Source organism: Myotis yumanensis, unplaced genomic scaffold, assembly GCF_028538775.1.
Source record: "Myotis yumanensis isolate MYYU_CA2020_CCGP unplaced genomic scaffold, mMyoYum1.0.hap1 SCAF_3, whole genome shotgun sequence".
NCBI classification, from domain to species: domain Eukaryota; kingdom Metazoa; phylum Chordata; class Mammalia; order Chiroptera; family Vespertilionidae; genus Myotis; species Myotis yumanensis.
This window is the reverse complement of record NW_027223754.1, coordinates 115088836-115115350: the sequence shown is the minus strand read 5'-3', so window position 1 is coordinate 115115350 and position 26515 is coordinate 115088836. Positions and strand designations below refer to the sequence as shown.

At 39.9% G+C, this 26515-nt stretch overlaps 1 protein-coding gene across 1 annotated transcript in view; it reads right to left on the bottom strand.

Annotated features, from left to right (window-relative positions):
- Nucleotides 1–26515, bottom strand: part of FLT1 (fms related receptor tyrosine kinase 1) — a 203878-nt gene that overhangs the window by 68606 nt on the left and 108757 nt on the right. The window contains exons 15-16 of the mRNA XM_070409410.1: nt 23863–24009; nt 977–1108 (exon numbers count right to left, since the gene is read on the bottom strand). Coding sequence (XP_070265511.1) covers nt 977–1108; nt 23863–24009 — 279 coding nt within the window. The remainder of the gene's footprint in view (nt 1–976; nt 1109–23862; nt 24010–26515) is intronic.

Below are 26515 nucleotides of genomic sequence, written 5' to 3'. Positions count from 1 at the left end.
GTGGTAGCATACTTTCAGAATTTTCAGGAGAATCTCTAGAATCATTTTCTTGTAAAAGAAGGTGGTTGATATTCTTTTTAAAAGGAGTCTGAATTCTCAGAGTTACAATCTTTAAGCTTTGGAAGTTTTCAGGGCAGAAGAACTGGTGTATGTTGCCTTCATCCTAGTTTCTACCCCCAAAATACATACCTATTCTGAAGTCTACTGGGTATCATTTGGAAATAGGCTGCTGAACAAATGCCATCTTTTCATGTAAAACTTTAATGTGCCATAGGCAATTACATTAAGAGGTGCCAATTTAATAATTTGTGATGCTGTAAATGTTATGTTTTGGGTGATTCTTGGCATTAGAGAATTGAAATTGAGGTCTAAACTATTTTCTAAATGGAAGCCACAGGGCCACAATCGAGCGTAGGATTAGGCCTCTTTGGATTTTGCTACTCAATAAGCTATCTGAAGCCTACGTGGTCTGTTTATTATGCGTTGCTTTTTTCTGATAGTTTGCAGCCTCCTTCATGTTAAAAGCCAGCTTATGAAAAGTTTGCAAGATATGTCTAACTCGTGCGAGTTGGAAATGGAAAAAAACGAACAATTTCCAGTGTCTGGCCCTCCCCTCCCCCCATCTACACCCATTGTCTTCCTTCTTGGATTTCTTTCTCACAGGTGTGGCCACTCCTGTCATTCTCTGTGGGTCATGTCATCATGCTGGCAGCAGCGGGCTTTCTTCTGGGAACTACTCCCCCCACGGAGACTGTGTTCAAATGGCTCCCAAGGGTGGCCAGCCAGTGTCCTCCTCACCTCAGCCTTGCCGAGCGTAACTAGACAGGCTTTCCCCAGAGGGACAGGGGAAGAGGGCAGGGGGTCAGGGAAAGGCACGGACAGGAGGAGCAACAGGAGACTGGGAGGTGAAAAGTTAAACAAACAGGGAAATAGATGTCTGAACAGTTTCTGGTTGCTTTCTGGAGCAGCTGTTTACCTTGAACGGTGAGGTATGCTGAACTTTCCGCAGACCCCTTCTGGTTGGTGGCTTTGCAGAGATAGGCACCTTCATCCTCTTCTGTAACTCTTTCAATAAACAGCGTGCTGCTTCCTGGTCCTAAAATAATTCCTGAGAAGTGAGAGATGTTTAGATTAGTGGGCCTGGACGACAAACAAAAACAGCTCCTTTTGTGACACAGCCCCCTTCCTATCATTATGCACTCAGACAAGGAAATCCGAGCTTGGGCTAACCTGGGGCAGGACGGTTTATTTGCTTTTTCTGGCCCAGGCTTTTTAATAGCACCTTCACCACCCAGCAGTGCTCTGACCCCCAGCTTTGGGGATGCACCAAGGCCATTCACTGTGAAAGAAACGAGGTGCGGCTGCCATACCAAACTTCGAAGCGCAAATAGCAAGAAGGTAGCATTTCTAATAATAATAACTAGCATTTACTCATTGCCTGCTACAAGCTCGGCATTACGGGAGACACTTTCTATCTTGAGTTTGGAACCCTCTGTAAGGTATTAATGGTCTCCATTTTACCAGGAATCGTCAGACCACAGCTTCGAGACCCAGTAGCTTCCACACCAAGTGCTGTCACCAAGCACTTACTGAGTGCTTACTCTGCTATTAGTCTGTGTTAGAGACAGGGAGTGGGGGTGGGGGAGCAGGCTGAGACACAGTTTCTGCTGAGGAAAGAAAATTAACTCATATCTCTCTTTCTCTGATGCACACCTACACCAGCAAACAAAAAAATGTTGTAAGAATAAAAATGAATAAATGTGGCACAACATACACAATGAAATGCAAAGTCTGTGGTAGGGAGGGAGATGAGTGAGGATAGGAATACTCAGGGAAGGTGGCATGAAGAAATGGAGGCCGCGGGCCTTGGGATTTGAAGGGTTAGCAGAGGCGACGGGAGAAAGTAAGGCTTGGCACTGAAAGAAACATGCATTGAGTGATAAAGTGGGCCTGACCAGACTGTCGGGTATATTTTATTAGTTTAAATAGTTTGTATTCCCCCTGATTAAAATGTATTCAATATAGTAAAGTTGAGAACCAGTGAAAAGCATAAAGAAGACATAAAAAAAGAAAAGGAAAACAACCAAACCTGCAATCTTATCCCTCAGATAGTTTTCCTCTAGTCTTTTAAGTGGACTTTTTTTTTTTTACACAGTTGGTTCATTCACATAATAAATATTTTTGAGCTCCATTATTAGACACTATTCTAGATGCTAGTAAGACAATAAGCAAGGCAAATAAATCCTTGCCTACAAAGGGCTTAAATGATAGTTTTAGAGAATTAAAAATAAAGAATGTAATAGCAAGTAGCTAAAAAGTCTGAGAAGGAAATACACCCGGTTAAGGGGATCATGGGTTAAGGAGGGTGAGGAAGCTATTGTAGACAGGGCGTTTTAGGAAGGCTCTCTGAGGAAGTGACGTTTGAGCAGATACTTGAAAGATGGGAAAGAGTGAGCCATTTAGAGATCTGGAAAAGGGCATTTCAGGCATAAGGAGTTGCAAACATAAAGACCCTGGGGTAAGAATGAGCTTACAGAAAGGTGAAAAGACCACTGTGAATAGAGAAGAACAAGTACTCGGAGAGATGAGAGCTAGGAGAGCACACAGCCATGGTAAAGATTTAGGATTTTATTCTAAGCACAGAAGAAAGCCATTGGAGGGCTGCAAGCCTGCACAGGGCCAGGGTGGAAGCTGGGAGAGCAGTTAGCAAGCTTTTGAAATTGTCTATGAAAGATATGTGGCTTTATCCTAGAGAGACTATGTTGGAAATTGTAAGAATTGGTGGTTTGGGAAATATTTGTGAAGGCAGAACCAATCAGCTTGCATAGGGATTAGCATGTGGCAGGTGAAAAGGAGTAATACATTAATGATTTGAATACCTGGGAGAATAGTGGTACCTTTCTCGTGGGGGAGCAGGTTCATGGGAGGAAAACCAAGAGTTCTGTTTTGCACACGGTTTGATGTGCTATTACATACCCCAAAGGAGGTTTCATTGGAGCTCAGGCAGAAGATGGGGATTAGAGACAGCTATATGGAATCAACACACAGAAGGCATGTAAAGCCACGGGGATAGAAATAAACCTCATCGGTTGTAAGTCCAGATAGAGAAGAGAGCATCTCGTAAGACTGAGCAATGGGACCTTCCAGGAGGAGGAAGCAGCAACAGAGAAGGAGTAGCCCCTGAGGTGGCAAGAAAACAGGAGAGCGGGATCTCAGAACCCAAGGAGGGTGGGAGTCTCAGAACCCAGTGAGGGCGGGAGTCTCAGAACCCAGTGAGGGCGGGATCTCAGAACCCAGTGAGGGCGGGAGTCTCAGAACCCAGTGAGGGCGGGATCTCAGAACCCAAGGAGGGCGGGAGTCTCAGAACCCAGTGAGGGCGGGAGTCTCAGAACCCAGTGAGGGCGGGAGTCTCAGAACGCAAGGAGAGCATTCACAAAGGACAGAGCGGTCAGTTCTGTGCAATTCTGCTGAGAGACTAAGGTGAACAGCGATAACTGACCACTGGGTTTGACAACAAGCCGTTTCTGTGAAGTGTGGAAGCAATAGCATGATTACTGCCCCTTAAAGAATGGGAGATGATGAAGTAGAGATTACTTTCAAGGAGGTAGCTGGAGAATGACATGAGGCCAAAGAATGAATTCTTTTTCAAAATGTGAAATTTTATAGTATGCTCTTGTGTTAATAGGAAAAATCTGAGTGAGGGAGAGAGAGATGATGCTGGAACAGAAGAAATAATGCTAGGAGTAAAATTTCTGATGTGAGAGGGAATGGAATTCTGTGCCCAAATTGTCCTTGGTTAAGAATAGGGATAGTTAATTCATTTTAACAGGAAGGATTGCAGAGTATAAAGGAACAGGTAAATTGGATAATCTGATGATATATATTCTGAATAAATAAGTGGTACTCGTGTTTAAATTCAGGAAGAGGAGGGAATTTTGGAGTTTTGAAGAGAGAGAAAAATGTGTGAAATAGGGTGCTGGGAGAGAGAAAACAAATTTAGTGGTGAAATGTAAGACTTCTCCTAATTATCAATTTCTGACTCCCCACTCCCCAATATCATAACATAAAGTGTTCCCCCATGCTCATGCACTGCAGTCACACCCATGGTCTGGTTAGTGTTCTGCCCTGAGGCAGCTAAAAGCCTGGTGCCGCCACCCTCCATCTGCCTGGGTTAGTGGAACATGCAAATCTCAGTCAGAGGGTGGAGGCAGGGGTGAAAGCCACCACGGCCAGGGGCTGGGGGGAGCAGGAGAGGTGACACCGGGCATGATCTTATATAATCATTCATTGTGTGTGTGTTCCCTATTCATTGGCATTGGGTTATATATCTAATTGCTCATAACTATAAATAATAGTGCAATTAACATCTTTAGGCATAAAGGTTTTTCTGTATTTCAGATTATTTCCTTAGCGTAGATTTCCAGAAACAGATTAAGTCAAAAGCTCTTGATTCATATAACCAAATTGCCTTCCAAAAAGATCAAGCCAATTAACACTTTAACAGCAGTGGATCAGAGACTATTTTATCACCGAACTGCCAATATTGAGCAATATTATCTAAAAATGCAAAACACAGAACTTTGCTGGTTTGATAGATGAAGATCATTGTGGGTTTTAAAAAATGAGTTTTATTGATTTTTAGAGAGAAAAGAGAGGAACAGATAGAAACATCAATGAGAGAGAAACATCATTGATCCACTGCCTCCTGCACGTCCCCTACTGGGGATCAAGCCTGCAACCCGGGCATGTGCCCTGACAGGGAATTGAACCATGATCTCTTGGTTCATAGGTGGAAGCTCAAACACTGAGCCACACCAGCTAGGCTGTTGTTTTAATTTGGGTTTCTTTGCACATTCTTGCATGTGTTTGGTTACCATTTTTATTTTTATTTTATTTTTCCAGCACCTTTTGCCCCCTCTATTCCCTCTTCCTCCTCCACCTATCCATTTTTATTTTATTTTATTTTATTTTATTTTATTTTATTTATTTTAAATCTTTATTGTTGAAAGTATTGCATAGGTCCTCCTTTTCCCCCTATTAACCTCTTCCAGCCCACTTCTGTCCTCCCCGCAAACCCATTTTTGTTTTTAAAGCGCCTGTTTTGAGTAGTTGAAAAGGTGAGTTCAGATTAAGGAGAACTTTGAAATCCTGGCTGAAGAGCTTCCATTCAACATAGAAAGAAAGAGAGCGTCAAAAGATTTTTGAGCAAGGAAATGACATAATGAAAGCAATGTTTAAGGAAGTTTAGTCTAGAAGGGTAATGCAGGATGGAGAGGAATGAGGAAAAAGTGGCATCTGGAAAGCCAGCTCCCCAGTTATAATTCAGGCGGGGGCGGGGGGGGGGGGGGGGGTGCGGTGAGGATCCAAATGTGGAGAGTGGAAGAGGAGGTGGAGAAGAAGAAATGGAAACAGATGCTATGCAGGAACAGTCTAACGGAACTGGTGCTTTGCTGCATACAGGAATAGACAGATGAGCTCTAGAGGGTTTCAGTGTTCTAAGCCCAGATGACGGGGAAAAACGAGAGTTCTCCTCTGTAATCCTGGCGAACTCATCTAACCTCTTTGTGACTGGTAACCCACCTGTGAAATGAGAATGATACCTGCTTTGCCTATTTCACGGTATCGCTATGCGGTCAATTGAGATAATTCAAGTGAAGCTTTGAAACTTTGAAAAGTTTAAGATATGGAATACGTGGCAATCACAGAAAGTAAAAGTATGCTTGGTAGTGGGTGGTCAGGGGCAATGAATGTTTATAATAGCAGCCATCTTGTTGCCCATAATCATCTCTTGCAGCAGACCTGAACCTCAACCAATTTTTCTATCACTCAAATCCCAGTTTAAGGTCAACACCCTGAACAAGTGAAGCCAAAGGACTTAGAGTTCAGCCACGGAGACAGATGTGAAATTGTGGAGGTGAGAGGATAGTGCCAAGGAAGCTGATGCGCTAACGTCATTTGGCTCAGCTTCCTCTTTCCATCCGATGGAGGAGAGGAGATGAGGCAAGAGGATGTCCAAAATCAGCAAGCAAAGTTCTTCTTTCGGACTTGCCTTCACATTGGACCATAACAAATGGCACAGACGTGGATGCGCCACCATCAGATAGACCACTCAAAATCTCAGCCTCTCCTCTTGCTATTTATTTCCCTTCTCACAAAAATAGGCCAGTTATTACCTACTTATTTTTTTCTCCTAATTCAAATCTTCTGCCCCTACTTATTCATAGTGGCCTCCTTTACTTTCTTTGATGCCTTTGCCGATTGCTACTCACTTTCTGTGGCCCAATTCCTGTGACACAGGCTCTGTTCTACCGAGGAACTCACCTTTTTACAGGGGCTCTTTTTTTTAGTTCATTTTTTTCATTGTGATTGATTTTAAACATTAAAAAATACAGAAAAATATGATCGATGTACCCACCGTTAAGATAATCAGATGTCAACATTTTGCCATATTTGCTTTCGACCCCTCTCTCTTTCATATGAATAAAATGTATAGCAGATCCCTTCCTTCTCCCACTCTGTCTAGAGGCACCACTATCCTGGAGCTGGTGCATGCCGTTCTCCTGACTGCATTTTCTACATACGGTTTGTATCTCTATAAAATATGTAATATTGGTTTGTGGGTTTCAAAATTTTAAATAAGTTGAATCATACAGCATGTATAATTTTTTAGCTTGTTTTTTTTTTCTGTTCAACAATGTTTTAATATTCACCCTTGCTGACACATGTAGCTGGAGTCCATTTTTAACTATAATATTCCATTGTATAAAAAAAGCCACAGATTTTAAAAAATTTACTTCTTTGCTATAGAATAGATAGGTTGTTTTTACTTTTTTGCTACTACAAAGAAGGCTACAGTGCACAGTGGACACAGATCTGTGTACGGAGTTATGCACATCTCCCAGTGCTGAGTTACAAGGTAATCCCATTTTCAATTTTACCAAGTATCACAATGTTGTTCCAAAAGATACCAGTTTACGGTTAACCAGAAGTGAGAAGAGCTTTCATTTCCCCACATACTTACCAATAATTGGTGTTATCATATTTTTAAAAAACAAAAACATTTACATCAATAACATATTTTCATAATTGTATAGATATCTGTAAGTAAATTATAAATAATTTATTTGTAATTAATAATATACCTTGGAGATGCCTCCTGTAAATTTATTTTTTAATTATTTTAATTATATTTTTCAGGTAGAATTGACATTGCATATTATTTTATTTATTTATTTATTAATAAATCCTCACTTGAGGATATTTTTTCATTGATTTTAGAGAGAATGGGAGAGAGAGGGAAAGACAGAGAGAAATATCAATGTGAGAGAAACACTTTGATTGGTTGCCACCTGCACCTGCCCTGACCAGGTTGGAGCCTGCAACCAAGGTACGTGCCCTTGACCGGAATTGAACCCGGGACCCTCTGGTTTGCAGGCCGATGCTCTATCCACTGAGCCAAAACACTTTGGGCTAATATTATTTTCTATTAGTTTCAGGTGTGCAGCATAGTGGTTAGACAATTATATAATTTACAAAATGATCCCCCTGATAATTCTAGTATTCACCTGGCACCAGACGTGGTTAATACAATATTATTGGCTATATTCCCTATGCTGTACTTTGCTGTGCTTTACATCCCCAAGACTATTCGTAATTACCAATTTGTACTTCTTAATCTCTATCTTTTCACCCATCCCCCCAACACCCTCCCATCTGGCAACACTCAATTTGTTCTATGTATCTGTGAGTCTGTTTTGTGTGTTCATTTATTTTGTTCTTTAGATTTCATGTATAAGTGAAATCGTATGATATTTGTCTTTTTCTGTTTGACTTAATTCACTTAGCATAATACCCTCTAGGTCCATCCATGTTGTTGCAAATGGTAAGTTTTCTTTTTTTATGGCTGAGTAATATTCCATCAGATATATGTACTAGTACAGTGCCTTCTTTATCCACTGTTCTATTGACAGGCACTTTGGTTGCTTCCATATCTTAGCTATTGTAAATAATGCTGCAATGAACATAAGGATGCATATATCTTTTCAGATTAGTGTTTTGGATTTCTTTGGCTATATACTCAGAAGTTCAATTTCTGAGTCATAAGGTGGTTTTATTTATTTATTTATTTTTATAAAAAAGATTTTTATTGATTTCAGAGAAGCAGGGAGAGGGAGAGAGAGATAGAAACATCAATGATGACAGAGAATCATTGATTGGCTGTCTCCTGCATGCCACACACAGAGGATCTAGCCTGCAACCCAGGAATCAAGCCATGACCTCCTGGTTCATAGGTGGATGCTCAACTACTGAGCCATGCTGGCCGAGCTGTTTTTAATTTTTTGAGGAACCTTCACACTGTTTTCCATAGTGGCTGCACCAATTTGTAATTCCACCAACAGTAGGAGTTTCCTTTTTTTCCACATCTTTGCCAACACTTTTTCGTTGATCTATTGATGATAGCCATTCTGACAGGTGTGAGGTGATTATGGTTTTAATGTGCATTTCTCTGATGATTAGTGGCACTGAACATCTTTTCATATGTCTGTTGGCCATCTGGTTGTCCTCTTTGGAGAAGTGTCTATTCAGGTCCTCTGCCCATAATTTAATTGGATGTTTTTGGTCTTGAGTTGTATGAGTTCTTTATAAACTTTGGATATTAACCCTTTATCAGATGTATCAATGGCAAATATTTTCTACCATTAAGTAGGTTGTCTCTTCATTTTGTTGATGGTTCCCTTTGCTGCGCAAAAACTTTTTACTTTGGTGTAGTCACATTTGTTTTTCCTTTTGTTTTCCTTGCCCAAAGAATCATATCAGAAGAAATACTACTAAGAGAAATGTTAGAGAGCTTACTTCTTATACCTTTTTCTAGGAGTTTTATGGTTTTGAGCCTCACATTTAAGTCTTTAATCTATTTTGAATTTATTTCTATATATGGTATAAAAAGGTGGTCTGGTTTCATTTTTTTGCATGTATCTTTCCAATTTTCCCAGCACCATTTGTTGAATAGACTGTCTTTACCCTGTTGTATATTCTTGCCTCATATATTGGTTGACCATCTAGGCATTGGTTTATTTCTGGGTTTTCTATTCTGTTCCATCGATCTATGTGTCTACTTTTGTGTCAGTACCATGCTGTTTTGATTACTATAGCCTTATAGTATAGTTTGATATTAGGTAGTGTGATACCTCCAACTTTGTTCTTCCTCAAGATTGCTGTGAGTATTTGAGGTCTTTTGTGGCTCCATATAAATTTTAGGGTTATTTGTTCTAGCTCTTTAAAAAACACTATTGGTATTTGGATAAGGATTGCATTGGTTCTATAGATAGCTTTAGGTTGTATGGACATTTTAATGCTGTTAGTTTTTCCTATCCATGAAAGTGATATATGCCTCCATTTATTTATATCTTATTTAATTTCTTCAATATCTCATGCTTTTCCAAACACAGGTTTTTTACCTCCTTGGTTAAATTTATTCCTAGGGTGTTTTTTTTTTTTTTTTTTGATGTAACTATAAATGGGATTGTTTTCTTAATTTCTCTTTCTGATAGTTCAATATTGGTGTAAAAAATTCCAACTATTTCCTCAAAAAACTAAAAATGGAACTCCCATTTGACCCAGTGATCCCACTTCTAGGAATATATCCCAAGAAACTAGAAACACCAATCAGAAAGGATATATGCACCCCTATGTTCATAGCAGCACAATTTACAATAGCTAAGATTTGGAAACAGCCTAAGTGCCCATCAGCAGATGAGTGGATTAAAAAACTGTGGTACATCTACACAATGGAATACTATGCTGCAGTAAAAAAGAAGGAATCCTTACCATTTGCAACAGCATGGATGTAACTGGAGAGCATTATGCTAAGCAAAATAAGCCAGGCAGTGAAAGAGAAATATCACATGATCTCACTCATTTATGGAATATGGCGAACAACATAAACTGATGAACAAAAACAGATCTAGAGACAGAGAAGCATCGACCAGATTGTCAAACCTCAGAAGGAAGGTAGGGGAGGGTGGGGGTAAGGGGGAGAGATCAACCAAAGGACTTGTATGCATGCATATAAGCCTAACCAATGGACACAGACACCAGGGGGTTGAGGGCATGAGTGGGGGGTGGGGGGGTAATGGGGGAATAAGGACACATATGTAATACCTTAATCAATAAAGAGAGAGAGAAAAAAAGAGATATAAACTTCCAGTTATAAAAATGTAAGACACAGGATGTAATGTACAGCATAGGCAGTATAGTCAATAATATTCATAATAACTTTGTACAGGGACAGTTGGTTACTAGACTTATTGTGGTAATCACTTTTTAATCCATATAAATGTCAAATCGATATGTTGTACACCTGAAACTAATATAATTATATATATGTCAACAATACTTTAATAAACAAAAAAAGTTTTGCTATCATAAGAAAAATTTTGTCTATTAGTCATGAAATTTTCAATTGTATAAGGATGAAAATCTTTGACAGCTTTCTTAAATAAAGATGCATTTCTACAATGTAAAAAAATTCACCTATTTACCTTGGTCAGTGTTGTTCAGTGGTTAGAGTATCTGCCCATGCACTGAAGGCCATGGGTTCCATTCCTGGTTGAGAGCATGTACCTGGGTTGCAGGTTTCATCCCTGATCCTTGTTGGGGTGCATGCAGGAGGCAACCAGTGCAGGAGGCAACCAGTAGATGTGTCTCTCACATCGATGTTTCTCTCTCTCTCTCTCTCTCTCTCTCTCTCTCTCTCTCCCCTCCCCCCTCTCTCCCTGCCTCCTTTCTATTCTCCCTAAAAAAAAATCAATGAAAAAATATTCTTGGGTGAGGATTAACAACAAAAAAATTCCACCAATTTCTAAATATTAATTGTGTATCCTGCTACTTTACTGAATTCACTTATCAGTTTGAGCAGCTTTTTGGTGGAATCTTTAGTGTTCCCTATATATAGTATCATGCCATCAGCTAATAAGTCAGTTTTACTTCTTCCTTTCCAATTTGGATGCCTTTTATTTTTTCTTGTCTGATTGCTGTAGCCAGGTTTCTAATACTATATTGAATAAAATTGGTGAAAGTGGACAATGCTATCTTGTTCCTTAAGGAAAACATTTTTAGCTGCTTCACATTGAGTATGTTAGTAGCATGTTATTTAGTCTCTATGTGTTTGTGTGTTTTTCAGTTTTTTCTTGTAATTGATTTTTAGTTTATACCATTGTGGTTGGAGAAGATGCTTGGGATGATTTCAATCTTCTTAAATTTATTGAGGCTTTTTTTTGTGTGGCTTAACATGTGGTCTGTCTGGAAAATGTACCATGTGCACTTGAAAAGAATGTGTATTGTAATGCTTTGGGGTGAAATGCTCTGAACATATAAATTAAATCCATCTGGTCTAATGTGTCATTTAAGGCCACTGTTTCCTTGTTGATTTTCTGTCTGAAAAATCTATCCACTGATGTCAATAGGAATTAAAGTCCCCTACTATGACTCTATTACTGTAGGTCTCTCCCTTTATGTCCATCACTATTTGCTTTATATATTTAGGTGCTCCTATGTTGGGTGCATAACTGTTTACAAGTATTATATCCTCTTGTTGGATTGATCCCTTCACCATTATATAAAGTCCTTCATCTATTATTATAACTTTGTTTTAAAGTCTATTTTTGTCTCATGTAAGTATTGCTACACCAGCTTTTTAAATATTTCCATTTGCATGAAATATCTTTTTCCATCCCTTTACTTTCAGTCTGCATGTGTGTTTTGATCTGAAGTGCATCTCTTGTAGACAGCATATATATGGGTCTTATTTTCTAATCCATTCAGCTACTCTGATTGGAGCATTAAGTCCATTCACATTCAAAGTAATTATAAGAATGTTGTTATTGCCATTTTATTACTCATATTTATGTCCCTTTTTATCTTTTTTCTTCTTAAAGAAATTCCTTTAACATTTCTTGTGATACTGATTTGGTGGGGATGAATTCATTTAGCCTTTTGTTGTCTGGGAAATTCTTTATCACTCCTTCAATTTTAAATGAATAACCTTAGTGGGTAGAGTAGTTTTGATTGCTTTTCATCACTTTGAATATTTCATGCTAATTCTTCTAGCCTGAAAAGTGTCTGTTGAGAAATCGGCTGACAGTCTTTTGGAAGCTCTTATAGGTAAATAACTATTTTTCTCTTGATGCTTTTAAGATTCTCTCTTTGTCTTTCACCTTTGCAATTTTAATTATGATGTGTCTTGGTGTGGGTCTCTTTGGGTTTATCTTGTTTGGGACTCTGTGCTTCCTGAACTTGTATGCCTTTGTCCTTTGCTAGGTTAAGGAAGTTTTCAGTCATTATTTCTTTAAATAGATTTTCAATCCCTTGCTCTCTCTCTTCTCCTTTTGGTGTCTCTATGATGCCAGTGTTGTTACTCTTGATGTTGTTCCAGAAGTCCCTTAGGCTATTGTCAATTTTTAAATTATTTTTTCTTTTTGCTGTTCTGATTGAGTGTCTTCTGCTACCTTGTCTTCCAAATCACTGACTTGATTCTCTGCTGCATCTAATCTGCTGTCAAATCCTTCCACTGTATTCTTATTTATTTATTTATTTATTTATTTATTTAAGGCCCGGTGCATGAAAATTCATGCACTGGAGGAGGGGGTTCCTCAGCCCGGCCTGCCCCCTCTCACAGTCCAGGAGCCCTCATGGGCGGGAGGCAACCCGGCGATCAGGGGAAGGCAACGCCACCATCACACCTCCGCTGCTGCCACTGCCGGCAGCACAAGCCTTGGCTGACCCTGGTTACCTAAGCCTCAGGCGGTCCTGGGTGGCTGGGCAGCTGCCATCCAAGGCTTGCCTGCACCTTGGGCCTGCCCTGGGAGGCTGGGGGGCTGAAGGAACTGGGGGACTCTGGAGGCAGGCACACGGCAAGGCCGGGTCTGCCTGGGGTCGGGCCCGGCCTTGCCATGCGTCTGCCGCCCTGGCAGGGCTGAGGGGACTGGGTGCCACCATGTTTGAGGGTGTGGCAGTCAATTAGCATATTCCCTCCTTATTGGCTGCGGGTGCTGCCATCTTTGCAGCCTGCTGCTCAGTCGTTTGGTCGTCCCTCACTAACCTCCCTGCCGGCCTGGTCACCCCAAGCAGCCTGTTCAGTCGTCTGTTCAGTTGTGAGGGTCGCTTAAGCTTTTATTATAGAGATTTATTTATTTATTCATCTTTATTGTTGAGAGTATTACAGGTGTCTGCCATTTTTCTCCCATTGCCCCTCTCCATCCGGTTCCCACCCTACCCCAGGCCTTCACCAAATTATTTTCTGTGTCCATGGGCTATGCATATATGTCTTTAAGTTCTTTGCTTAATCTCTTTCCATCTACCCTTCCTTCTGAGTTGTGTACCATGCTTCTATGCCTCTGGACTTATTTTGTACATCAGTTTGTTTTGTTCATTACATTCCACATATAAGTGAGATCATGTGATACTTGATTTGGCTTATTTTGCTTAGCATAATACTCTCCAGGTCCCTCCATGCTGTCTCAAAGGGTAAGAGATCTTTATTTTTCACAGCTGCATAGTATTTCATCCTGTAAATGTACCACAGTTTTTTTGTCCATTCACATACTGTTTCTAGATCTTAACCATTGTAAATAGTGCTGCTTTGAACATACGGGTGCATATATTCTTTCAGATTGGTGTTTTGTGTTTTTTAGGATATATTCTTCAGTTCAGTTATTTTATTCTTCATTTCTGATTTGTTCTTTCTTATAGTTTATATGTCCTTTTTTATGCTTACTATCTCTTTGTTGATGTTATTACCAAGTTTATCTATTTTTCTTTAAGTTCCTTGAGCATCCTTTTAACCATTGTTTTGAACTCTGTGTCTGGTAGATTACTTGCTTCCATGTCATTTAGTTCTTTTTCTGGAGATTTCTCTCTCTCTCTCTCTTTTTTTTTTTTCACATGGGACACGTTTCTTTGTCTCCTCATTTTACCTGTCTCTCTGTGTTTGTTTCTATGTATTAGTAGATCTTCTATGTCTCTAAGTCTTGGCAGGGTGGCCTTATGTAGTAGGTGTCCTCTGGGGCCCAGTGGCATAGTCTCCTTTAGCACCTGAGCCGAGTGCTCCAGGAAGGTCCCTTGTGTAGGTTGTGTGTTCCCTTCTGTTGTAGTTGAGTCTTGATTTCTATTGGCACATCAGTGGGTGGCACCCTCAGGCTTGCTGGCTGTGAGGATTGGCCACAATCATAGTGTACAAGCTGCTGTCATAGGCTGACTCCACAGAGCAGGATGTGCCCAACTGAGACCTCCCTTTGGGTGTCCCACTTATGAAGCTAATTAGGTGGTTCTCTGTTTTGAAGCTGGCACCTGGGATGTTGGTTCTGGGACCTCTTGGGAAGGACTTGGGGGTGGGTCAACCTCAGATGCTGCCTGTGACAGGTCCAAAGCTATCTGTTAGTAGCTACAAAGTGATCTGAGGTTGGTAGCTGCCTGTGATAGGCCTGGATGTGTGTGGGAGGGGCCATGCTGTGATCTGAGACTGGCTGCAACCAGTACTGGGCCAGGAACAGGGCAGTAAAAGACCCAACGCACCCTGAGACCTGCCACTGCCTGCTGGCTACCCATAAGGCTCTGTTGCTGAAAGAGTCCTGGGCTGGGTAAGGCAGAGTCTCAGGGAGTCCCCAGGGTGGGGCAAGTGGTGTTCATCAATAACTAGATTCAGATTTGGCGTCAGAGCTAGGTGTGAAGCTACTCAGCAAAAATCTAAGGGTACTTAGATGCCACTGCCTGGGGCCTGCAGACCTTTGTGGTGGGACGGGGTCTCAGGAAGTAATCAGGGAGGAGGTAGTGGAGTTCACAGGCTAATGCAGATTCAGATTTGGTTGTGTGGAGAGAGGGCTTAACACAGGGACATTAGTGGCCATCCCTCCAGCCCTTGCCCCAAAGCCACACAACTCAGTTTTTCTTCCTTTGTCTCTGGCACCCCTTGAGCCACGATCCCTCCACCAGAACCTAAGGTGAGTGCCTGTAAGCGAGTTTGTGTGCTGGCCCTTTAAGAGGGCACCTGGGTTTCCAGCAGTCTTTTGGCTAGCTCAAAGGACAGAATCCCTGCTGATTTTCTCAGCCAAGTGTTAGGTGGGCTCCTCTTCCCAAAACTGGTGTGTCAGCTGGAGTGCTTGGCATGGGGCTGAGATGCTCCCCCTTCAGAGGGAACCTCTGCAGCTGAGAAGACACTCAGCATTCTCAACTGCAGCACCTGGGTGTGGGGCCAGCGGGTTTTGCATCTCCTCCCCTCTTTCTGTTCTCCGTGTTGCTTCTTTATATCCTTAGTTATAGGGCCTCTGTTCAGCTCGTCTTCAGATGGTTATCCAGGTAGATTGTTCCGTAATTTAGTAATTTTGATGTGGTCATGGGAAGAGCTGAGTGCAGTGTCCATCTAATCTGCTATCTTGACTAGAATTCCTGATGTTTTAATTACGGCAAAATGATGGGTGTGAAATGGCATCTTGCAGTGGGTTTAATTTACGTTTCTCTGATTACTAGTTAGGTGGAACATCTTTTTCCATTTTTGTTGGCCATTCAGGCTTCTTTTCCTGTGAATTGCCTGTTCATGTTTTTTTTTTTTTTCCTGTGTGGAGGTTTCCGGTACTATTCTTGAAACTTTTCTATAAATTTGAAAGTACAACAAAATAAAAAGATTAAAAATAAGAGTTCAAACAAGTTTCAATGTTAGTTAGCCTTTAAAAGGGAAAACTTCCGGTACCTTCTTCAACAAGCAAAGTCAATGCAATGTCTCCTATAATGGATGTGTAAAACCTTTAAACCCTGTCTAGGATGTCCATTGACCCAAGCCTGCCTGAGGCTGCAGACAATCTTGACTCCCTCTAATTCTGCCTGTTCATGTTTTTTGCCCATATTTCTATTAACCTATTTTTCTTTTTCTCAATGATTTTAGTTTTATTAAATATGTTTTGGATACTGATGTTTTTTTGATTAAATAAGTTAAGTTTTCCCCATTCCATGAATAGTTTTAAACTTTGTTTATGGTGAAATTTTAATACAAAAGCCTTTAAAATTATAACATAGTAAAATTTATCAATATTTTCCATTATCCTTGTGCTTTCTGTTACTTGTTTAAAAATTTCTTTTTCTACTCTGATATGAAGTATTCCCCTTATATACTTTATTCTAAAAATTAAAGAAAATTCGTTTGAAAGATCTATTTAGATTTCTGTCTTTTCTCACTTAAGTCTTTAATTCACCTGAATTTTTTGGGAAAAGGGGGATTTGTGTTTGATTTGAGGTAGAAATCTGATTTTTACCATGCAAATAGCCAATTATCCCAGGATAATTTACTCAATAATCTATTCTCTTCCCACTGAGTTGTGGTGTCAGTTCTGTCAGATGCTAAGTTTCCATATATTTGTATTGTTGTTTTCAGGTTCTTTATTTGTTCACAGTGACCTCTTTATCTATCCCACACAAGTTATGATTATTTGAGAATACATTTTGATATTTGGTATGGCATGATCACTTCTTCTTCTAGGTAGATTAGATACAACTTTGACTTAGAGGTTGTACATGGTGACATGCTGCCATATTTTTATTAGGCAGAGATTTCTAGTTTCTGTCCCTGCTATATCCCAAATGTAACTCTGGTGTGAACCATACTGACCTATTGATAGTTCATGATAAGCCTCAGCAACTTTGCACATGTGCATTTCTTGACCTGGCCACTTGATTTGCTCTAGAAAGCACCTTCTGATGCTCTTTTTTTTAAAAAAACATGTTTTTATTGATTTCAGAGAGAGGAAGGGAGAAGGAGAGATAGAACCATCCATGGTGAGAGACAATCATCATTTGGCTGTCTCCTGCACGCTCCCTACTGAGGATTGAGCCTGCAACCCGGGCATGTGCCCTGACCTGGAATTGAACCGTGATCTTCTGGTTCATGGGTCAACACTCAACCACTGAGCCACACCGGCTGGGCACCTTCTGATGCTCTTCAGCCTCTTCTCTGTTCCTCTCATACCACCTCGTGCATGCCTCTGCTCTGGCACTTACCCTTTTGTAGTAAACTTGCTGACTTTCTTACTTGCCCACTTCACTTAATCATTACTGAGTCCTCAATATCTAGAGCTATGTCAACAGACAGAAGACTCAGCAACTAAGTCAATGTCCACAGTCTATTTCAGACAGAACTTATTCTTTCCAAACTCTTGGTTGTTCCAGTCTTACTGCTTTAATCTTAAAGTATTCTGAAAATGTTTTGCTATCACAGAAATTTAGTTTAAGTAATAGTTTGATGAGTTTTGGGGGGTTCAGGCAGGATTGACTAAAAACATCGCAGGTCAATATTGCCTTCTGTTCTCTTAAATATTTTCAGAGAAGGAGAGTTCTTTAGTTAGTTCACCATTTTAATCACTTTTTCAGAAGCCCAGTTTTCTCTACACAGTTGTTTGTGAGATGGTTCATTCTGTGTCAGTGTAAACCCAGGCTAGATAGGCCTTTATCCGCTTTGCAAACATATCTTGACTCCTCACAGTGCCAACTCTGAAGGAAGATGCCAACAACATACCTTGCTCACACAATATGTCCTTTAAACATAGTTAGGGCCTCATTGGAGAATCTGTGCAATATGAAGTGGAAAGGTGACTGTTGGAGGAACTGCTGGTCCCTTGGGCAGGTGGCAGGAGAAGTAATGAAGACAAAGGATTCATATGTTCTTGTATGTGCCCTGACCAGGGATTGAACCCGCAACCTCATTCCATTGTTCCAAGTCTGGATGCATACCTTTTACATGTTTCTTAAAAGAGTTTTGCTGTCTCTATACCCCTAAGAATCAAATCATACTCAAAGCAGCCATTGTCACATAGAATTTGCCTCCAATTAGAGCCCTTGTGTGGTGCTTTTTTGGTTTCGGTCCTTTCACATTCCATTTTTCTCTTATGCCCGGTCTGTTATGCTATACTTAGGTGAGTTGGTCCATCCTCTGTTCACCTGTCTCTTCAAAGTAAATGTGTCTCAAATTACCTTCCTTTTTCAACTCTTTGCACCCCATTAGTCCCTCTTAATAGTCATCAGTTGCTTCTTTACTCAGTTTTAATGTGGAGGTTCTCCTACCTTTATTACTTCTTGCATATTTTCTTTTATTTCCTCTTTAACTCTCTGCCATTCTCTGTATTTTTAAAAAATATTTATTTTTTTACTTTAAGAGAAAGAGAGAGAGAGAGAGAGAGAGAGAGAGAGAGAGAGAGAGTCTTGTTGTTCCACGTATTTATGCATTCATTGGTTGATTCTTGTATGTGCCCTGACCAGGAATTGAACCTGCAACCTTAGAGTATTGGGACAATTCTCTAACCAACTGAGCTACCCGGCCTGGGCCCATTCTCTGTATTTTAATCCTGTGATTAAAATCCTGTGAGCCATAATCGTTTCTATTGTCCCATTTGTTAATTCACTTTATTCCATTTTTAGACTCATTAAATCTGGTGCCCAATTGACATGATGATAAGGAGTAAGTTAGAACACACAAGGTTGCAGTTTGAAGAAGCTGCATGCATTTAAACACACGAATTAATTACTTTAGATATTAGGCTATTCAGATTTTAGTATTTTGTTTGTTTGTTTGTTTTGTTAATCTTCAACCAAGGATATTTTTCCCATTGATGTTTTTAGAGAAAGTAGAAGGAAGGGAGGGAGGAAGAGAGGGAGAGAGAGAGAAACATTGATGTGAGACACATTGATTAGTTGCCTCCCACACATGCCCCGACTGGCTGGGACCAAACCTGCAACCCATGTACATGCACTTGACCTGCAATTGAGCCCATGACCCTTCGGAGCATGGGCCGACACTCTAACCACTGAGTGCACTGGTCAGGGTAGATTTTAGTTTTCTTGTTCACTGCTGTATTCACCAAGCCTGGCACAGCACCAGACACAAAGTGTGTCTTATTAATGTTTGTTGAGTGAGTAGAAGAGTGTTGGGCTAATAAGGAATGCATTCTGGATCTTTTAACACTGAAAAGTAATTAGATTCGGGTTCAAAATGATTTTTAACCTTATATATGGCATGTCCACTCTTTAAAAAATGCTCTAAATATTTTTTAAAAATTAGTAAATACATTTAAAAATTAAACTGGAGTCTTTAGGAAGCTCAGTCTTTAAGGGTTGGAAATGAGAAGATATTCATTGTTTTAAATACATGAGGTCATTTAAAACTAGTACCTATCTGTCCTTTCGTGAGTGATGGGAGCCATGCTGAGCTGCACAGCCTCAGTGTGCAGCGCCCAGCCCCACAGTCACGCTTCTGGCGTGAGCCTTGGTCACTTACCCACTAACTCTATGATTTGGAGCCAGTTATTCCTCCTCTCTGTCTCTACTCCCTCATCCTTTGGTCTGTAAATCAGGCATAACAATTTAGCAAACTTCATAAAATTGTTTTGAGGAGCAAACAAATTAGTATTAATAAAGTGCTCGGAACGGAACCAGGTACCTGACAAGCACTTGTTAAGTTAAAACAGACTGTGAAATGCATCTAATAATATTACCCACCTCAGATAACACCTGTGAAAGTAAAGGAGATATTTGTAAAACTCCTAACACAGTGCCATGGTATCTGGTGAAAGCTCAATCAATATTTATTATTTATTCAATGAAGATGTATTAAGATATGATAGCTAACTACAAAGGTTTTAAAAATAAGCACACATAGCGTGGCCGGCGTGGCTCAGTGGTTGAGCATTGACCTATGAACCAAGTCATGGTTCGATTCCTGGTCAGGGCACGTGCCAGGGTTGCGGGCTCGATCTCCAGTGGAGGGTGCAGGAGGCAGCCAATTGATGATTCTCTCTCATCATTGATGTTTCTATCTCTCTCTCCGTCTCCCTTCCTCTCTGAAATCAATAAAAATATATATTTTTTAAAAAAATAAGCACACATAAGACAAGAGAACAACTGAGTGCTCTGTGACATGAACTGAAACGAAACCCAGACAGCGGAGAAGAGTGGGAAAGAAGGGTTCCTAGTGAAGGCAGCCTCTGGCCCAAGGCGGGGTGGGGAGCGGAGAGGGAGAGACTGACGGAGTGAGTGGGAAAGGCCCAGAGAGCCTGCACTTGGGCTGGAGCTGCCAGGCTGGCAGCAGAGTGCGCACTCCGTGGAGCGCCAGGCAGCACGGTTTCCAGGGCGCCTGGGGTCTTCCATCTGGGTGGCCTGGTGGAATGGCCTCATGTCCCCGAGCACATGCTTTCCTGGGCCTGTGTGCTGAGGATCTCTTTCGCTTCTGCTTGATGCCCTTTGGCCCAAGACTTTACTACTCAGCTTTCATAACACTTTCTTAAAATTGCATTTCTCCTATAGAATGGCTGTGCCCCACTGAAAGGTTTTCCTGAAAGGAAATGTGGCTCTAGAGCGTGAGCCCTCATGTGTGCCCTGCTTCCTCTCTCATATTTTCTTTGGAATAGAGTAAGCTGTCATTTAACAAATAACAGTGATAATGGGCCCGATTCTGTCAGTGATCTACGGTCACTAAAATACTGTCAGTACATACATTCTTCTTGAGTTGCCAGGCTTAATACAAAAGATGCCTCTCAAGTCTCTTAAGAACGTAGTTTATTTTCAGACTTTTAAACTCAGTCTAACTTTCCAAAGATTTAGTACATTATGGACTAGTTTTTAGTTTGTGATCTCAGTGTTTTTCCATTTCAGCTTTGGTTACCAGTGAGTCAAGGATTATCACTTTGGTTACCTGTAATCTTTACTTAGAGGTTTGTAAAAAGAAAAACGATAAAAGAATTGGTATATCTAAAGATATCTACATGCATGAACATAAGTGTGATAGTCACGGCGTGTATTGCATTGGCTGTTGAATTCACTGCCTCAGATAGGAAACTTACATATAAAACTTCGTAAATACTATATGCACATAAGAGATTATCTTCAGAAAATTAAGACATTCCTTTCCAAAGAGCTGTAGTAGTTTTAAAGAGTAAAAAAAGGGAAGGAAGATAAAATAGACAACTTAGTATAGTTGAGCTCAATAAATCCTAATAGTAGCATATTAGAATAATATTTAGAAAATATTTTATATAAGAATTTCTATAAGACTCTTTACATATTTTTCTTTTGGACCTCAGAAGATCAAAGAAAGCTGGGAGGAAGTTACCTTTATTGGATTTAGAGTTGTTTGGCATTTGACAACTCATTGACTAATTTTTATATGAATGATGTCGGTCAGAGATAGCATTTACTAAGTCATGACAGTGTGCCAGCTGAGTCATATTAATTCATTTAAACCTCACCACATGCCCGTGTGGTCAGTATTATTCCAATTTTATAAATAAGGAAATAGAGGCTCAGAGATTAAAGAGTGAGTTGCCCAAATCCTCTGACCCATGAGGGCAATGTTAGGACTCAAACCTCCCCAATACCTCATAATCTTTCTATTTGTAGCAATTGCCTTGGGACATTCTCTTGCCTTGTTCATCTTCTAGTCCCAGAATGCTCTTGAGCTTTCAAAATTGCTCAACTATAATTCTTTAACATACAACCAAAGTATGGAAACGGACCTTAAGTCAAATTTACTTCCTTCAAAGAATCACCCAACATCTTACATTAACATTTCATGAAGAGCATTTTGTGAATGAGAAAGTTGGGGGAATACAGAACTTGAAACCATAGTTTACCTGATTTCTTTAGTACAGGACTTCTTTGGGTGCTTAACATACTGGTGTGAACACTGAATCTCTAAGGGGAAGACATTATTTATAGGTATGGTTTCACAAGCTATTTATTTATTCATCTCTTTTATTTTGGTAGAATACCTCAAGGGATTAGTTTTCTATGAAACTACACGTCTTACAAATGAGGCTAAAGATATTCCAAAGCGCCCTGACCGGGTTGGCTCAGTGGATAGAGCGTTGGCCTTCGGACTAAAGGGTCCCAGGCTTGATTCCAGTCAAGGGCATGTACCTTGGTTGTGGGCACATCCCCAGTATGTGTGTGAGGGGGGGGGGGGGGGGGGCGGGGCGGGGCGTTCAGGAAGCAGCTGATTGATGTTTCTCTCATCGATGTTTCTAACTCTCTATCCCTCTCCCTTCCTCTCTGTAAAAATCAATAAAATATATTTTTTAAAAAAATATTCCAAAGCTTCCTTTAGCTTTAAGAATTCTATGGTATGGTCCCTTCCCCCCCCCCCCCCCCCCCCCCACCAAGTTTAGGCATTTGTGCTATCAGGTGAACTTGCTAAAGTTTTCTGGAAACCATTCATTCATTCATTCATTCATTCATGAAACATTTATTGATTACCAAGCACTATGCCAGGTTTTGAGGATAAAAAGACAAATAAGATGCAAATAAGACAAAGCTACACTATCTGCCTTCAGGATGAGGACATGATATGATGATGCACAGATAGTAAGAGAGTATACCCATAAAAGACATCACAATATAGTAAGAGGGCAATAGGATTATGCGAAGATAGTAAAGACATATGAACTGATGATTACACAACTCAGCAAGAGAGAATCGAAACATTCATAAATAATAGACTCATGGGGGACCTGCCTCCTCTTTGTGGAGACATGTAAGGCTTTCTGGAGGGTGAACACCCAATCTGGGACTTAGGGATGGGTAGGTATTAGGTGAAGGGAAGATAGGAAGATAGGAACAGAAAAAGTATAGTAGGTTGAAGTGGCATAACGTGTGTGCACACAGTATGCAGTGGTCTCCAGGAGTACTCAGTGGTCTCCGAGAGTTTGGCACTTGCTAGAATATAAAGTTTAAGGTGAGTTGTAGGAGTAGTCAGGTGCAGTTGTTGAGGGCCTTCGCTGTCAGATGCTTGAACTTGGTCCTGTGATGAAGAGCCAATGGAACACTTGAAAAGGGAAGTGACATGTTCCCAGTTGCATTTTACACAGCTGTGCGGAAAATAGATACAAAGAGAGAAAAGAGAGCTAAGGGGACCGGTTAGGACAGAGCTGAAGATGTTGAGAGGATAGATAATGGGCCTGAACCAAGAGAATAATAGTAAGAAAGCAGAGGAAAGGATGGATTTGAGAAATATTTAGTAATTAGTAGGTTTAACCTGCTCACCTTGGTGATTGATGAGAGGAGTAGGGTGAAAGAAAGGTCATTATACCACAATCCTTTCTGTGCTTTAAATTCAAATGGAGGCTTTGAATAAAAGACTCACATTTAAGAACCACTTCATATTGCCAATTCTTTGATTTAGGTTGTTGTGGTATTGCAAATAAATGGCAAATTTATTTTTAATATAAATGTTATTATTAATCAGAATAAATAAGTTTATTTTAAATTTATTTAACCATAGAATAATGAGGCAAACAATAGATGGTGTTTATACTTACTGATTTAAGTCTAGTTGCTTTAAAATTTATTTTTTGTTGAAGAAAAATGAACAAATGACCATTAGTTTAGATTTTATTTACCAGTATTATAAAATATCATTTAAAATATTATTCTTTTTACCAAACCATTAAAATTGGTATAAGTGAATTTAAAAGATTATAAATCCACTCTGAACTTCACCTATGCCAAGTGTTCAAGGCTCCGCTATCCCTCAAGCCAAGGAACTAATCCTCACAACACTTTCCTGCTGTCAAGGTGAACTGAAACCTTTCCTGAGTGGCTCTTAGCATTTCTGTCTGATGCACTGTTCACAGCAGATGCCATCGGCTTAGCAATGTGGTCTGCATAGGACCTGGCTCACACAGTCCTCATGGAAGTTGATATAAGTATGAACCCGAGCCGTTTCTTGCAGCTCTATCAGCAGGTGGTTCTAGCTGTACTGGCTGGGGGCGGTGGCAACGTTAAGGGAAGAAGGGGACAATGAGGAAGAGTAAACACAAGGAAAGCATCTCTTACCAGGTCCTTGTTGTATTTTGTGGTTGTTTTTAAACCAGGTGATCTGAGGCTCAGGGATGCCGTTAGCATGACAGTCTAGAGTAGTGGAGCTGCTGACAGCCACTGTGTGATCACTGAGGTTTCGCAGGAGGTATGGTGCTTCCTGATCTAGTGAATAAAGAAAGAGAATTATTACTCATCAGCTTTATTTTTTATTGCATATGCACCTCAACATTTGAAATATATAAATAGCAAAACTTGACTATAAAGTTTAATTCATATTTGTTCCCTAAATTTATCTTCTATGATTAACCTACTGCTTCCTCTTTAGTAAGTTGGTACACTACATTGGAATTCATTAGAACACAGAGTAAAATCATGAACTAAATTCTTTATTTTTAGATTTTAACATCAAGGATATTTTTCTTTCTTTACTTTTTTTTGTTTTGAGAGAAGCATTTCTAAAACCTAAGGAGTTTTGCATAATATTTTTGGAACTAGAAAGGAAAAACATGATCTTGGATATAGGTTTGTAATGACTTTTTACGTAGATGTATAGCATGGTGGTGATGAGTTACTATAATTTTGTATGTGCTTTCATCTCTGTGTTCGTGAGGGCATGTCTGTGTTACTCAGCTGTCAGTAACCTGAGTTGCAAGGCAGCAGACCAAACAGGAGAATTTCTTGAACTTTGAAAGCTTTATTGATTTTTTCTTTACTCCGTTCCCTTCCCAAATGCAAGCCACCAAAGGATCCATTCAAGAGGCAGAGGTACAGACTTGTGGTCTTTGCACTATATAATAGTACAATAATGTATTTTATATTATTTTCTCTTAAAACATACAAATATGATACAATACAATTTATTTTAATAAAATGCCAACCAATATAGTACAACAAAATGAACTTAATACATTAGGATGCAATACATTACAACATTAAAATCCCACATAGGAACAGCAGTACCCCCAAGGCCCCAATGAGTACAGTGTCTATTTAATAAAGTAGTCAGTCCTGCTGATGTGTATACATTCTAGTTAGGTGGGTGCTCAAGCTTTTAAGGTAAAAGAATAAAGACAACTCCTAATGTCTTTCCCACCCTCCCAAGTCATCCATTTGCCCCCTTGTAGCAAATTCTGGAACAGAAATCAAAAGAGTTTTGGCATAACTTACACATTCTGCGCCACTGGTTTCAATTATGAGCTTTCTCTGACCATTTCTGATTTCCTCATCTTATTGTACTAACACTGTGAATGCAGCTTAGGAGTGGTTATAAGCTACAAGAGATGACACATTGCCATGGCTTTGGTTCCATGTCCCTGCAGGGTTCTGCCGAGTCCCCAAACCTTTCTCTTATTCCTGCAGGGAAACTCTCAGGATTAGCATTCATTGAAGCAATTTAGAGATCTCAGGTTAAAAAGTGTATTATCATACAACTTTTAAACATGTTGATATAGTCTAACATGGTAGGGTAACTATGTTAGAAGAAACAGATTTCTCACTAAATTTTGATTTCCATAGCTTATCATTAGTCTTTTCTCATTTTACACAAAATGAAATCTGAAGTCAAATAAGAATGCTGAAGGAAATGCTCTGATCTTTAAACGCTTCGAACATTGTGTGGAATGAACTAAAGCAATGATCCTTTTGCCTGTTTCTGTGTGTCTTTCCTCATCTATCTTGCCCCCAAGCAGGGCCCTTTGAATATTTCTGGGTCTGAATTCTGTGCAATCTGTCAAATTGCTTTTACTGGTGGAAAATGCAGCCATCTATCAAAATCTTTAATTTTGGTAACATGCCTGATCATTACAATGTTTACAGTTTTACATGGGAAAGACCCTAGACATGCCAGTGAAACTTGGAAGAGAATAAAGAATAGTATCATTTACTATTTAGTGTCTTTTACAGTGGCAAGCCAACTTGGACATATCTCATTAAAACTCAGAGCCAGTTCACTGAGTTATTCTTTTAATAGGCTCTCTGAGCACATTTGCTATTTCCCATGTGCTGAAAATGCTAAAATAACCTATCATTGCCCATGGGCCTTATTATAAGAAGAAAGCCTGAATATAGGGCCTCCAGCACCCAGATAATTTTCATAGCTAAAAACGGTAACATCATCAGCACAGGCAGAATTGTGCTTTCCTGGCAGGTGTATTGGAAAGCAGTGCTTATGTAGACGAGAACATTTGCTTTTAACAAAAAAAGTCGTGAAGACCTCCCTAGGGCTCTAACTGTCCTACACAAACTTCAGACAAGAGAAACAGCAGAAAGGCTGCAGAATGAACATAGGACTTTCAATTAAGTACAAACTTTACATAAACATGCCTGAAACATACAGCATTATGATTTTTTTTCTTTGTACCCATTTCTGAAAAAACATTCTCTTATGAGAAAATTCTCTTTTTTTTGCTAGTTTCTAAATAATCAATCAATCAAGGAATCATTTTTATCTATTCCCACTTTATGCTTCATAGTAATCTCTTTTGACATTTTAAGTAAGAAAGGACATCAAACCCATATTTTTAAACCTAAGTTATTTGATGGCTATAGGTAGCTGCTTTCCAAAAGTTAACTGGAGCTGATCCCTTCAAACTGAGAAAATCAGAAAGAACACAATATTTCTGCTGGTTATCAATAGCCAAAGAGAGCTCCCATCAGGCTCTTCTTTTAC